The 16,243-nt window shown below is 42.1% G+C and overlaps 1 protein-coding gene across 2 annotated transcripts in view; it reads right to left on the bottom strand.

The window, feature by feature from the left end:
* AHNAK (AHNAK nucleoprotein) overlaps window positions 1-16,243 on the bottom strand; it is a 60,644-nt gene that overhangs the window by 24,595 nt on the left and 19,806 nt on the right. For both annotated transcript variants that reach the window (XM_077287525.1, XM_077287526.1), the window contains exons 2-3: window positions 7,208-7,285; window positions 1,414-1,564 (exon numbers count right to left, since the gene is read on the bottom strand). In XM_077287525.1, coding sequence (XP_077143640.1) covers window positions 1,414-1,564 — 151 coding nt within the window. In that variant the 5' untranslated portion in view covers window positions 7,208-7,285. The remainder of the gene's footprint in view (window positions 1-1,413; window positions 1,565-7,207; window positions 7,286-16,243) is intronic.

Raw genomic sequence — 16,243 nt, 5'->3', positions numbered from 1 at the left:
CGCGCGGCTCCCCTCCATCCCTCACCCAACCCCCCCCACAGCTCCCCTCATCTCTCCATCCCTCATCCCAGTATGCATGGCTCCCCCTCTATCCCTCCCATATCCCAGTATGTCTGGCATCCGTTCATCCTCCATCCTGGTATGCGTCTTCCCTTCATCCTCCATCCTCCATCCCCCATCCCCCATCCTGGTACGCATGGCTTCCCTCCAGCCCCATCCTGGTAAACATGGTATCTCAGTACACGTGACTCCCCACATCCTCTATCCCGGGAACGCATGGGCTTACCTCTATCCCTCATCCTGGTACACATGGCAACCCAGTACACGTGACTCCCCACCATCCCGGGAACGTATTACTCCCCCTCCATGCGTGGCATCCCTTCATCCTCCATCCCCCGGTAAGCATGGCATCCCTTCATCCTCCATCCCCAGTACACGAGGGTGGATCAATCAATTGATCGATTCATCCCCCCATCCCGGTAAGCATGGCATCCCCCATCCCGGTATGAATAGCCATCCCCATCAGAAAAAAAAAAATATATCCTACTTAACTTCCCTGCGCTTCCTCACAGCATCTTGTTCCGATGCCAGTAGCTGATTCATGCTTGTAAACAGCGAATGGCAGTGACGTCATGTGCTGCATATAAGCAGAGGACAGCTGCCGGAATACTCCCTTCTCTCCACTATGTGCATGGAGAGCAATGAGTATTCATTACTATTTAGTAAGGCACAATAGCAGTGTGGAAGGCAGGGAATATTCATTCCCTTAAGTAGCACGCACTCGAGATTGCCCAGCCACTGCTGGAAGTTGGCGGCTCCAACTGACACTGTCCACACTATTACAGAGAAATGAATATTCACTGACAGCACAGTGAATATTCATTTCTCTTTAGCAGTAGGCACAAGAGTTAGCCACAGCAGCCGGCTGCTGCCGCTCCCTCTCCATCTTGTGGGACCCTCACTCAAGTAGAAGCCGAGGGGGGCTTTTTCAGCACAAAAATGTGCTGAAAAACTTGGCTTATACTTGAGCATATACGGTAAGTATAATGCGTTACTTGCATTTTTTTCAAAAGTATGCAGCCTTAAAATAAAAAAAATAATAATTAAAAAAAAAAACTCACCAAAAACTCATTATGGGAACATTTCCATTTTTTTTTTTTTTTTTTTTTTTTTTTTTTTAGGCTAACTAGGTGCTGGACCCCTCAAAAATGATATTTATGGCATGTCTTCTTAGCAAGTCTTAGACGTTTTTGGTCAAAGGACCTTTTTGTTTTATATTGTTTTTTGGCTTTTTAGTTAAGTAATACTATGAGGTTAAAACATCACCATCAGTGCAGTGTTTTGTGTGACAAGATGGAGTAATATCTATTATATATGGCAATGAAACATCACAAAAGCCTAGGAGCCACTCACCTTCTCGAACAACTCCTGTCTTGGCAGCTGGCGAGTTCTGTACTAGCTGTTTGACGAAAACTCCTCCTTCATTTTGGTCAAGGGTGAGACCCATAGTCCCACTTCCTTGCCAGTTGGGTAACAAAAGTTCCCTGGTATCCTCCTCCTCCATCTAGAAAAAAATAAAAATATAAGTCACTCTTGAAATAAGTCATCTTTTTTCCAGTTAAAGATTAAAAAAAAAAAAAAACATTTGCCCCAAGAACTAGAGTTTATTTAAAACTCGACTCGTTTGTCATATTAGACACAAGGTTGTTCTCAGGCTATGTTCACACACAGCGGTTATTTCTGCAGCCAAAAATGCTGTTTAAAATGTAGGTTTTGCTGCATTTTTTGCAACTTTTCTGTCATCTACAGAACATTGCTTTCTATGGGTAAAAAAAAAAAAAGCTTTAAAAAAGCTGTAAAAGCGCTGAAAAGTGATAAGCTGCAGATTTTTTAAAAAACACTACAGTTCTCTAATTCAACTCACAAAAGGTTGCCCTTAATAGAATACCCCTGAAACAGGGAAACAAGTACCACTAGATACCAAATACATAAATCACATTTTTTTGGTGATTACACTATATAGTAAATCCCAAAACAAGTGGTGCTTATTAAATAAAATATCATTTATTAAAGATAAATTAAAACATAAATCAACATACAATAACAAAAAAGTGCAAAATCCAATAAAAGAGGGACAATACAACCATAGGAAAACCACCAGATTTCTGTAACACTATGGTGTGACTGAATACAAAATATGAAAAGAGCTAGATACCACACAAAAAGACCTCAAATTGAATCCAGTAGGGTAAATACCATAGCCCATACTAGCCATATAATTAATTCATGTCTAAAGCTTAGACTGTCATATACTGTGGCAGTTACGGCATATGGTAAAATGTGCAAGAAACCCTTATGACTAAAGTGGTAAATGTGAGAGTAAAAGCTCCGTAAAATAAGACAATAACACATTACCAGAAGTGTATGGTGTGGTTTTCCACGGCGTCCCTCTAATTCAGTCAGGAGGGGCGGGGGGGAACGTTTTTTAAATGGGTTTGTGTTTTCTTATCTGTTTCAATTGATTTATTGGTCAAATTTGGAACATTGGAACATTGTATTTGTAGAAAAATCACAAGAATCTCCATGTGGAGGAAAATGAAAATGAAAACAGCACCATGTGCATTAAAAGCATGTGTTCTCGTTATGTGAATAGGAAACGGATTCGAATTTTTGGAAAAGTCCCCCCCATGTTGGATTTTGGAGCAGAATCTGGCCATGTTCACACGTGCAAGCCAAAATCAAATACTGATGTAAAGTACTGAACGTGTGAACATGGCCTAAGAAAAACTGTGGACAAACTAAATGCCTGTATAAAAAAAAAAAAAAACAAGAAACCTAAAACAAAAACAAACTCCAAGCAATGCGTAACAGGTTCGAAGTGGGGTAAATTTGCTATGTTAAAGAAATGTTGGATTAATTGGGGTTCTCCATAGCAAAATCCACAACAATTGGGGTTTGTTGCCGATTTTGACTTGCCTATTGAACTAAATTGAGAAAATCAGGAACAATATTCCCATAATTGTTTTAACATCTGGAGCAACTTACTGATGTTTAAAGGGAACAGATCAGAAAATGAATTCTTCTTTAAATTGGGTTTTTGTTTTACGTAGATTTATTAAACGTGTTGATCTTTATTATAAAACAATGGGTAACCTTGCAATTTTTACAATAGCAACTGGGACTCTTTTTTTAGACTCTTATTTCCTGTTCTTTCAGGAAAAAATTTCAGTAGTCTCATTATCGTCAGAGGCAGGATTATAATGACACAGCTGATAACACAGGATCCACCAATAACAATAGACGAGGTCGCAGATGACCCTCCTCCCCTCCCTTCATGATGACCTTTGCACACGCTCATTAGACGCTTCAATACAAACGATTGGGTCTGAGTCAGGCTATTGCTGCTAATGTGCATTTCATGAAACAGACAGCAAGATCCTAAAAAGTCCCCAGTGGCCAGTGTGAAGACTGCAAGATTTTTGCACAAAATTGTGATATGTGAAAAATACCCACTGCCTTTTTTAATAAATGCATGTAAAAAAAAAAACAACAAATGCTGATTTTCCAATGATGGCTTCCCTTTAAAGTTACAATTTGTTCACCAAAACAATGGTCTCAATTTTTTTCATCAAATAGAACTCACAATATTTCAGTAAATATAAGTTAAAACTCAAACAAATGGTCTAAAAACTTCAAAAACTTACTACTGTACAACTATAATAACCACTATCTAGGTTAATAAACCCCCCCAAAAAAAGTATAAAATTAGATTCTCTCTCCATCTCTAAACTGGTTGCAAAGAAGAATATTTTTGCAGCCGTTTCAATTTGTCAGATAGGTCCAATAGAAAAACAGTTACTGTACCTTTAGAAAAGAAAAAGAAAAAAGAAGCAGTATTCTATTCTACCAGCAGGGGGGGTGCTCTGAGCATATATACTGCACACGTTGGTGATGAGCACATTTCGCGGCTCGTATACAAAACTATTGAAGATCTAAAATGGAGGTTCGGCGTCTGACTCATCATGCGAATATGAAGCTAGGACTACCGGTAAAGTTTTATAAAAACTTCTTAAAATGTATGCCATTGTTAAGCAAAAAGCTTTCCCTTGCTTAACAGGCGAATGTTCCGTTCATCACAAGTTTTAATTTTTATTTCATAAATTGATAGTACACATGACAATAAGAAGCTTTGTAATTTATCTAATCAGGGAGATCGGCTTCTTTCTCTCCTGAACATGATTTCTCATCCTAAATTCATAGGTAAAATCTGTCTTCAGCAAATTTGATTTTACTTTAAATTAACTGTTGCTTCAGGAAAACTTACAACAGAATGTATGTCTGACCCAAGCATCTCCTCCTCCCTCCATAGAATTTTATGAGCACCAACGATCATCTCCCATCTTAGTAATGGGAAAAATAAATCTGTATTCACTGAAGACAGTCTGCTCTCCTCATCTGTCGCGCACACTCTTAGGCCGGCGTCACACTCGGCGTAAGACAATACGGTCCGTTTTTTACGTCCGTACTACGGCCGTAATACGGAGAAATGTTCCCAAAATAGTGATCCGTAGTCAGGGTGTGTCAGCGTATTTTGCGCATGGCATCCTCCGTATGTAATCCGTATGGCATCCGTACTGCGAGATTTTCTCGCAGGCTTGCAAAACCGACATCTAATGGATTTATGTGCCAAATGTTCGGGAAAACATATATACAGTATATATATATATATATGTCATTGAGACACATATATATATATTCTGTATTTAGATTTCATTCAGCGCGATATCTGTGAACAGCCGGTAATTCAATTACCGACTTTTCACTAACACCGCTGCGTATTTCTCGCAAGTCACACTGCAGGTCCGTGTGGAATCCGTATTTTTCTCGCCCCCATAGACTTTCATTGGCGTATTATTAGCGCAATACGCTGACAAACGCAGCATGCTGCGATTTTGTACGGCCGTAGAAAGCCGTATAATACTGAACCGTAATATACGGCTGATAGGAGCAGCCCCATTGAGAATAATTGTGCCGTATGTAATGCGAGTTTTACGGACGAAGTTTCTGCGCTCTTACGTCCGTAAAACTCGCCAGTGTGACGCCGGCCTTATTTAAAGGGATAGTCTGCTGTACAAGTCTGCAGTCACACCGTTATTGCAGACTTGTAAATCCTCAAGTCGCGCACACTGCTCGCTATGAGGATTCTCTGATGCCGGCACTGGGAACGGACGGTCATATGACTACAAGTATTCGATATGCATACTCCCTGCCAGAATCCTACTAGACTGTTTATGGTCTCGCTCAATACATTTGAATTGAGAGAGGCTGCTCATGTCTAGTCAGAATGTGGCCGTGAACATGCATATTGCACACCTATGGTCACATGACTACCCGTTTAAGGTTCGGGCACCAGAGAATCCTGACAGTGCGCAGTGTACACGATGCGAGGATTCACAAGTCTCCAGTCACACTGTGAATGCAGACTTGCATTTTAAGACAAGGCAACCTCTTTATAATGAGCTCTGGAGGCAGATTTGGACTTGTGCATTGGTAAGAAGATATGTAAAATATTATTATTATTATTATTATAATAATAATAATTTCCCTGGGACCCTTTTATCTATCCTCCGGATAGGTGATAAACGTTTTCAATAGGAATATCCATTACAAGAAACATGTAACAATGTTTAAAAAGTGAGTCTATCAGCACAAAATGACTGTTCAAACCAAGCACAGTCGTCCAGTGTACCCTTGGTGTGGCCTAACTGTTCAGTCCTCCTCTTTGTCACCTACTTGGAACTAGCAAGAGGGAAATTACACCGAGTTACTGAGCTAAGCCAAGGGTGGACAGAGCTTGGTGTGAGCAGTAGTGATAAGCGAATGTGCCCTGATAAAGTTGTTCTTTGAGGGTGCTAACCAGTGCCTTCGGTGTGCTCGAATAATATTTGCGAGTCCCTGCACCTGGATGTCTCACGGCTGTCCTAACCAACAGGCAATCCCTACATGTTTTGCGGCTTCGGAACAGCAGCGAGACATACAACCGCAGGGACTAACATTTTTTGAGCACGCTGAATGACACTCGGCTAGCACCCGAGCATGCTCAGATAACACCTTATCAGGGTACGTTCGTTCTTCACCAGTGGACAGTCATTCTTTGCCGACAGACTGCTTTTAAATAAGAGAGGGGATTTCTGATAAACAGCAATTTTCCCTTTTATACAGGAAGCAGCTTGCAATAAGCTACTATCATTTACAAATTACCCTATTTTCTTGTGAAATTCGATGTCCCAGGAGATTTAGGGCACGCCCAGAAGCCCTAGTTAAAAAGAAACACAAAAACGGCATCTGAAAATGCAGATTTGCCTTGGATTGAATTCTTCCAGATTTAGCTTTCGTGCCTTTTTTTTTTTAAACGACAACTTATTAAAACTGGGAAATTAGGAGAAGATGCCTATAAATCAGCCAGATTCCCTTAAAGCGGTTATCCGGTCTAAAACTACAAGTCTATGTGACTGCATACTTGCGAATCCGCACTTTGCGCACACTGCATACCCTCCGGCCACATTCCGACTAGACGGGAGCGAAATCGCTCAATTCAAGTATAGAGAGCGAGGCAGGGAACAGTCCAGTAGGAATGTGGCCAGGGATATGCATATCGCATGATTGCCAGCACTGGAGAATCCTGACAGCGTGCAGTGTACAATGTGAGGAGTCACAAGTCTACAGTCACAGACTGATTGCAGACTTGTAGTTTTAAACTGGACACTTTTGGAAATGGTACCCAGTAATCTGATGGGTTGGCTCCATCGTTAAAAACTTTTCCCATTACAGGGCTGAAATAGATGGTTATAAATTTTAGATTATGGTCCAGTAAAGAAGGAGAAGGAGGAGCAGGGAGGAGGAGCAGGGAGGAGGAGCAGGGAGGAGGAGCAGGGTGGAGGAGCAGGGTGGAGGAGCAGGGTGGAGGAGCAGGGTGGAGGAGCAGGGTGGAGGAGCAGGGTGGAGGAGCAGGAAGGAGGAGCAGGGAGGAGGAGCAGGGAGGAGGAGCAGGGAGGAGGAGCAGGGAGGAGGAGCAGGGTGGAGGAGCAGGGTGGAGGAGCAGGGTGGAGGAGCAGGGAGGAGGAGCAGGGAGGAGGAGCAGGGAGGAGGAGCAGGGAGGAGGAGCAGGGAGGAGGAGCAGGAAGGAGGAGCAGGAAGGAGGATTTACCTTGATATTTTGAGTCTGTTACCTTCTACAAGACCTTGCTGGCTCTGTCTGCACGGTTGTTTGCATGAGGACTTCAGGCTGTTGGGACAGAAAAATAAAGCATTAAAAACATATTCTCACCCATTATAAAACCATAGGTTTTCGAAATATGCTTGTGTATATTAGATACAGACAAGGCAGGGCGAGGACTTTTATAGAAAACGTGGGTATCCATAAAAGCCATGTGACACTAAACAAACCTCCCTGTGTAAATATTACACAGAGTCCACGATAGTCCCCTCTCCCATGATTCTCACTACATATAAACAGACCATACGTCCCACATTAACTAGACACTGGGACTCTGTATAAAGCCCGGCTGGGTCACCCGCTTCTATCTCCAGCACGAATGGATTAAAATGCCTGATGTGCACAAGGCTGTCACCAGTTCAACAAGTAAAGAGGAAAATGTTTAAAGTTCGTTTAGGAAACAATGTATCTCACTCTCACTATTGCAATCAAAGGCATCACCGCTGGACACCTGCTTTTTTTGTGATGGAGCGATACCGATACTAATAGACAAGTACATGTTACTGTCTAGGTATCACTAAAGGGTAGGTGCCCACACATTTTTGGAGGGGGGGGGGGGGGGGGGGGGGGTCTTTTGAAGCTTGTTTTCTCCAAAATTAGCACAAAAAAGCACTTGAAAGAAGAACATTCATTTCTATTGTTAAACCACTTTGCTGCTTATTTGATCAGTCATTTAAAAGGGTTTTTCTTCCACTTTAGGTTTTGATTGAAGAAGAATGCCTAGTGGAAGAAAGGAGCTGAAGAGCAAAAAAAAAAAAAAAACGCAAATATGTCTTATCCGGTTTAAGATTGAAAAGTTAAAAAGGTTTTGCTGACCTGGTAAAATTGTGTCTACACAACAATGTAAAGGCATAGATAGAATTACAGCTGCTGCATGTCCATGGGTCATCTGACCAGTAATATGTAGAAGGGAATGAATGTGGATATTCGGCGCTCCTGATAGAAAACACAGATCCAGGATACACAGAAGTAAATTTGTGTTTTTCATTAGTCGACGCGTTTCGAACTTTTCAGAATATGTTGTTATGTCCAGGGAAGGAAATATGAAAACTTCGAAACGCATCGACTAATAAAAAACACAAATTTACTTCTGCGTATTAGTAGATGTGTTTTGAAGTTTTCATAAAGTGGTTACTTGCAGAGGAAAAAGAATGTAAACTTCGAAACGCGTTGACTAAGGCTACGTTCACATTTGCGTTGTTGGGCGCAGCGTCGGCAACGCAACGCAAAACGCATGCACAACGCAGTGTTTTGTGACGCATGCGTCCAACGTTACATGAAATTGACACCACTTTTTTTTATCAAAAGACGCATGCGTCAAACACAGGACGACGCAGGCACTTGCGCCCTATGCGTTTTCCATAGACCCTAATGGTTTTTTTTGGCGCATTTACGACGCAAGTGCGACGCATGCGTTTTTTTTTTTTTAAATTAGGACGCAGGAAAACTGCAACATGTTGCGTCCCCTGCGCCCTGTCTTGTGCGTCTATATGACGCATGCGTCGTAAAACGCAGTACAACGCATACCGGCGCATGTCCATGCGCCCCCCATGTTAAAGATAGGGCGCATGACGCATGCGTCAGTATGCGTTGACGACACTGCGCCCAAAGGCGCAAATGTGAACGTAGCCTAATAAAAACAGCAGATTTACTTCTGGGCATCCTGGGTCTGAATTTCTACCTAACAGCAGCGTGGAATATCCATGTTTACTACGGTAGGAGAAATTGCACATCACTCTTTTGAAGTAGCTCCTGATACAAAATGTTTTAAAACTAGGCTGTAAAAATGCAACGAGAAGAAAAAAAGCACTAAAAAAAAAAAAAAAAAAGGGAAGGCCTCCAAAAACTTTCCGGAGAAGGAACGTGACCCAAAGTTTGTGACCGCCTCAAAAATGTGGTGCACAATACTGGCAGGGTGTGTTCACACAGTTTTTGGAGCAGAAGTTCTCAAAAAAACACTAGTAGTGATTAGAGAGGTTTTACTCTGAACTCAGCAAAAATACCTCACACCCTATAGGTGCCTATGAAATCTTTAACAGCTGTCGGACGAATGCTTGTTTGGAGAAACCCCATACATAAGCCTGCTTGGTTTGGACAAGTTTTTATTGGGGAGAAGGGAGGAAGCTGCTGGCATCCACCTCTGGAGGTGGCTTATTTCTCATGAGAAGGAAAGGATGTGTAGTTGAAATTCAATATGCCCGATCCTTCTTTTCCCAACATCTGTTAAGAGAGAGTCAGGAGGCCCCAATACATAAAGGAGGGTTGGCCACTCCTAGCCAACATTGAGACTTTGTTGTGTCGGACCTCAGAACTTTGAAGCCGGCCAAACATGACATAGCTGTTTGGCCAACTATCTCCTGACTTCAGCAGACACACGGCTGAGCGTTCACGTGCTTTCATTAGGCACAGAGAGAACGCTATGTCAACAATTACTTTGCCTGAAAACAAAGAGGTATCAGATATCTGATGAGGGGAGAGACAGGAGGTCCTCATACACATCAGATGGTTTTCGGGCTTGTCCGCCTTTTTAAGTCGGCCTTAAGGCTTGTTGTCAACCAATACTACCCAACTGGTCAGACAGGCCTTCTACTGCACCTCACCTAGACAGCCTGCCAGAATCCCTATCAGAACTCAATGATGTAAACTGGCTGGAGGCTTCGGGAACCAGCACAGACCATTCCAAGTGCTGGAGGCCTCAAAAGTGCTCAGCAAGCACCTGCAAGATTCTGTTAGACCAGATGAACCAGGAGATCAGATTTCTGTTGCAGCCATTTTTTTTCTAGTACGATATGGTCATTGTATACTTGTGAGTCAACATTGTTATGAGATTTCGATCCCTTATCAACTGGATGACATACAACATCCTTCACTCTTCTCAAAAAGTTATCAAAGGCCATCACCCCCCCAAATCACTATGCAAATTAATTTTATTTTATTCACATTAGAGATTGCACAATCAAAACCAAAGGTATATCCATTTAGAAAGTCTCTGAGATTGTGAGAAGAGCCAAGAACTCAGTGGTCATTGCCAAAGTTCTTCACTGGAATCTAAAGACAGTCATGGTAGAGAGAGGCACACACCAGAGGTCATGGTAATCTGTATGGGGTGCATTGTCTCACCGAGCCAGTGCCAAATCATAAGGGTGCCAGGTAGTTGTAGCTAGCTTTGAATAGTAACTCTGCTTAGAAAAGGGGGCTGGCTCCTGCCACCCTAGTGGGTCCTTCCCATCGCGATTATGAAGAATAAGTGGGTTGTTTATCTCCGGAGCAGTGAGGCACAGCAACAAAAGAGAAAAACAAACAAACAAACAATGCTATCGTTTACAATGGGGCATTTACACTATGTTAAAAATATGTAATTTTTATATATCTATAACAAGTGCAAGTCCTCCTGCCTACCATGTCAAAAATGGCAATGTTTTATATTAATTTTATTGTAGCTGGTCCACTGAGTATTGAGGGCTTTTTTTTAATCAGCTTTAGTATTCTAGAGATATGAGCCTTTTTATTTAGATCTAAGGTTTAATCTTGACAAAGTGGGTGTGGCTCACAGGCTCCTCTGGGGCGTGTCTCTAAACTGCTCTGCATAATTGGCCTGTTAGCCACACCCCCTTTGTACAAATAAAAAAAAACAACAACACTAAATAAACAGACCCATATCTCTGGAACAGTATGGTGGATTTTAAAGAAACAAAAAAATGGGACATTCAGGGGAGCAGCGGGAATAAAATATGAACACAATTTGAGCACTTCCGTCCTGTGATAGTTTGATCCCCATTGTGCCAAGATATAGCAATTCCACTATATGCCAAACCTTTTTTTTGCTGACATTTCTGCCTTTTCCAGCTTATTTATCCAGATAAACAAAATGTGTTGTTTTCAAAAGAACAATCATGTCATCTGATTTCTGATCAGACATGACCGAGGAGGGGCCGTCAAGTGCGGAGACGTGCAGAGACAGAGCACGGGGTGTGAGAGGGGGCAAGGGAAAAAGTTGTTTGGCAGAAATTCAACTTTAAAAAAAAAAAATATATGGGGTTATTAAAAAAAAAATAAAAAAAAAAAAAAATAGGGAGATGACTGGGTTTAGAAACAAAGCAAGATTGTTGTGTTCTGAGAACAGAGAGGCTTTGAGGTACAGGAATGCAGGGAGGCCATGCAGAGACATGCAGGGGAGGCTGTAGGATCTAGCAGAGCTGGTTCATCCATGTATAATGCCACATATACCTCTCCAATTACAGACAGGGAGAGGAGGGAATCTGCCCTCAGTACATGTCTACAACATCTGCAGCTGATAAACTCCCTCCCCCATAGTCTCTAATGGAAGGAAAATATTTCTCAGATTAGAAATCCCCTTTATATCCCACATTCTTAGAATTATTAATGGCCAATGATTTTACAAACCTCGCTTCCTTACGCAAGATATTTTCTGTAGGATCATTACCATGGTATTATTTATGGCTCCCCCCCCCCCCCGACAGTAATTCAATAGTCTCAATTTCCATTGAGATTATGCTAATATTCTAAACAGCAGGAATAGATCATCTTTTCACGAAAAGAAGATTTTTTTTTCCTCCTGCACAAGAGCAATTCTCTGTTTCAATTAAATGGGTTGTCTCACTTTAAATCTTCAGGAGCACACTGCTCTTCTGCCTGTCAGCAACCTGATTGTTTGAGCTGGAAGCACAGTCGCACTGCTGATCCAAATTGTGCACTTTCCATACTGCCGACAGAAGGAAGCTTCGGAGGAGCACAAGAACACTGAAGCTGGTCAGATCCAGCGATCACGGCCACTTTCAGAGCAGCACTCGCAAATAAGTGCTCGCTCCTTAACTAGGAAACCGTCCACCTCTGAGAAGGAGAGGATTTTCAGTTAGAGCCAAATTGTAAAAGTTATCGGTTTCTGCAATTTCACCAATTTGATAAGTGAAAAAAAAAAAATTTGGATTCCTTTGAAGAAAAAAAATTATTATTCCATAATGCCATTCTGGTGCATTGTGTCATCTCTGTCACGCCTCTAGGAACTCCATGAACAAACTAACAACATGGAGTTACCATTCCTCTTGTCAAGGACGTGTGTCCTTGCAAATTCTAATCGAAAAGGATAAAGATGGGTTAACTGCGCTGCGGATGAAAAACCAGAGGAAGATTCCAGGAGAAATTGCTGTGCGGTTTATCATCAACGCATTTTGAAGCCGTCCAACTTCTTCATAAGGACAAACCACAAGTACTTTTTACCGCAATTTATCCTGTCTCCTGGAATCTTCATTTGGTTTTTCCATCAGCAGTGTAGTTAACCCGTTTTTATGCTTTTTTCAATTGTTTATCCGCTTTTTACCGGTGGGTCCTTCAGCAGATGACAGGGGCGTATGACTGCCAGGTTCCTGCACTGCTCTACAAGCCTCGGGCTAATCAGAGGCTGGCAGCGGACGCCGGCATGCCCGAGGCTGGGGGTGCAATGGTAGGGACATCATGTGCTGCCCATCGCTTGCACGCAGAAGTCAGCTGCTGGCTACAGAAGACGATGCCGTGCCATGGGGGAGCGGAGGGAAGAGGAGTGCCATGGTTTATTTTTTTGTGTGTTAAAGAACAGTGGGCATATATACTAGGATAGGCGCAGGATGGGGGACAATATATAATGGGGTAGGGGGGATATTTATGTCTTTTTTGGATCTATAACACTATAGGGGCACGTACATTTCATCTAATCAACATGTGAGAGGATAGAGGGGTAGGTCCAAATATTGCACGGAGGCCATCGGACTCTAGTTACGCCACTGGCAGCCGACACTCAGCTACATCAGTCATGTATCACACAAGCTCATCAGGTGAGCAGCACCGTGTCACACCCCATTGTCCTTCATCACCGGAGAAGACCTTATTGCAACTGTTTCTCCAGCCTTCTCTACATCCTTGGATATGCTAACACTGACAATTCTGATTGAACAATATCAGAATCTGCAGGGAAAAAAAAAATAAAAAAAAAATATACATATATATATATATAATTTATTTTTTATATACAGACATGTCAGGTCCTTTTTATAGGATACAGTTTGAGAGGATTTGACAATCTCTCTCTGATTGTTTTAGGAAATATCAAGTTGACAAAAGGTTTATAAAATTCTACATGGTTATTAAAAAGTCATACTTATGACTCTGCAATTTTCAGGGAGAAGTGCCGAGTTGAAATGGTTGGCACAATTAGACAACCACAAAAGACCAAGCTGTTCCAAAATAAAGGCGCGTCCTAAACGACACCGATGTAGCACATCCTATCACGCCAAATGCCCCGAGGCTAGCGCATTAAGTTTACTGTAGAAACACAGCGCCGTGAGTTCATACACAAATGCTGCCATCCTCAACCTCGCTAAATGCAGCTATATAGTGAAACCCCTTTTCATATTGTGGCCTGAAGAAGTCAATTATGTGGCACCCGCCTAAAGACATTATGCAGAAGACAATGAATTAACTTACTATTCATTTTAGGATTTTTATATTTTAAGAAAAAAAAATAGCAACACATGGTCTCCAACTGAAAAAAAAAAAAAATAGTCATAATTTCCAACCACCTCACCACTACACAACATTCCAAAAAGGAGACCAAGTATTCAGTACTTGGCACACAGTTTCTACCGCCATGTGCGTCTCAGTCATGGGTACTTGTGTATCACGTTTCAATGGTAGAAGAGAGAACGGAAAAAAAAAAACACTATTCTAAGGGTTTGTCAGCACAAAATGACTAGTCAAACCAAGCACAGGCACTCCGAGCACCTTCTTTGTGGCTGAGCAGTTCAGTACATCTTCTCACCTACTTGTTTTCCCATCTTCCTATGTCTTTTAAAGCTGGCAATCAAGATGAGGAGGGAGATAGTTGGAAACCAGGTAGATGGAAAGATGCAATGAGCTGCTCAACCATGCCAAGGAGGCACTGAGCACCTGTTCTTGGTCTGAACAGTCATTTTGTGCCGACAGACTCCCTTTAAGAAAAGTTCAACCTTACAATGAGTCGTCGCTAGAACACTTATCTATATTCATAGTAGGTTTGTGACATAATACATGGACCCAACAGGAACGTAGTAAAGAGAACCAGTGACCACAAAAGGACAGATTAGAAAACAGAAATCCAACAATGCTCCATTGATTAAAAAAAAAAAAAAAAAAAAAAAAGCAAATAAAATTTGCTTAACACCAGAAGTAAGAAAGTAAGAAGACTGTCTAATGTCATATATGGGTATGGACCCAAGAACCCCATGCACAGACCAATGTGGGATGAACTTGTTGATATTGACGGGTCCGGGTGACAGACTAATGTGTATGGTAGCAGCAGTAAACTAATGGTCGGGGAAGAAGTCTATGGCGTATGTCCGATTTCGGACTGCCGACCGCATTGTTCTCTCAGAGAAAAATCACTAGCCGAGCTAGCGTTCTTGTGTATGGGAAAGTCAGTTGAGATGGCTGCGGGCCGAATGATCAGTCAAAGCATCATGCTGCCAATAGCCACCTAACATGTATGGTTGACTTAAGACGTGGAGTTGTTAGTATGACAGTTAGGTCTCCCCCAGAAGGAAATACATTTTCTTTAGTGCTACTTGTAATCAATGTCGAATCCATACATAAAAAAAGCCTTGAACATGACTAGGGAGATTTGAGAAACCAAAACATCTTGAGACCTTTCTTGGAGTTGTTCAGGGTAGGGCACCAGTAGGATGACAGGCCTTTAAAAAGGTTCGAAAAGGGGGATCTCCAGATAGTATAGAGTTTTAAGCTCCCCTATATACATTAGACAGTCATTTCTACTGACCACCATTCTCTGTTTGGCGCTGTTTCGCCTCTGTCTGGCGCTCCTGTGTTCTCTATGAGAGAGTTGTGGTCAGACTCTTCTGGTCGCAACTTATCTCCAGGAAAACCAAAAGGATCAGCCACCAAAATTAAGCAAAACGAACCCTTTCCACCCACCATCTTTTTTGGGGTGGAGCTAGGAGGCCCCCATACACAAGACTGTTGGCTCATCAGTTGACTTTAATCTAATGGCTCTGGCTCCTTCACGGGTTGCAGATCGACCTCCACTAGAAAACGTTTCATTCCTTCTTGGAGGAGAACTAATTTGCATACTTTACAATCTAGCAGCCATACTGACCACTCTAGGTCCAAGCAAGTCCACACTCTCCAGAAAGATGTCCCCTTAAAGTGTAATTAGAAGAGTTTTATGACCATGAGCTTGGGGGCGAGATGAAAGGGGTTGTTTAAGTGGAGTGGATTGTGTAAGAGCCGCGCTCCATCGTTGCTGGATTCCAGGTAATGTGAGAGGCGGAATGCTCCGCGGAATGTTTTGACGCTATTTTCATCTTAGTCACATGTTTTAGGGCACAGGGGGCACCGGGATTGTATGACCACGAGACATTCAAGGGACATCAGGTGTCACACACAAGATGTCTCTCTCGGTCAGTCAGCATCGCAGTTACTAGAAAGGGGCTTTAGCATCACTAGATCCAAGTTCTGCAAGACGCCATTTCCCTGAAATCAGTCACTAAATGAACTGTTACCTGCACTTTATTAATTCCCAGGAAAATGCATCTAATCTGAGCGCTCTTCCTGATCACAGCATGCGGCAAGTCATCGGTAAATAAAGGCTCTGACTACGATCCACTCATTTCCTCGTAGCTACATCATTATCTTGAAATTGCGGAGCTTCCTGAGTACTTACTGTATGTCTACATCCACCTGGGAGAAAACAGAACAGTCTGCTGCCTGCCGAGGAAGCCAAGTCCAGCAATTATTATTATCTGATTATCGTTTCCGGTTGAAGGTATTAAATACTAATATGAGTATTTTCTAATTTATTAAATTTTTGTTTTTAAACAGCTGACGGAAGGTGTTGTACACCAAGAACTAGCTTCTTTCATACAGCAGTATCAAAAAGGTTGGCCACTACTTTTTTTTATTGAATATCTGGTCATAGAGATG

Source organism: Ranitomeya variabilis, chromosome 2, assembly GCF_051348905.1.
Source record: "Ranitomeya variabilis isolate aRanVar5 chromosome 2, aRanVar5.hap1, whole genome shotgun sequence".
Classification (NCBI taxonomy): domain Eukaryota; kingdom Metazoa; phylum Chordata; class Amphibia; order Anura; family Dendrobatidae; genus Ranitomeya; species Ranitomeya variabilis.
This window is presented reverse-complemented; position numbering and strand designations above follow the sequence as displayed.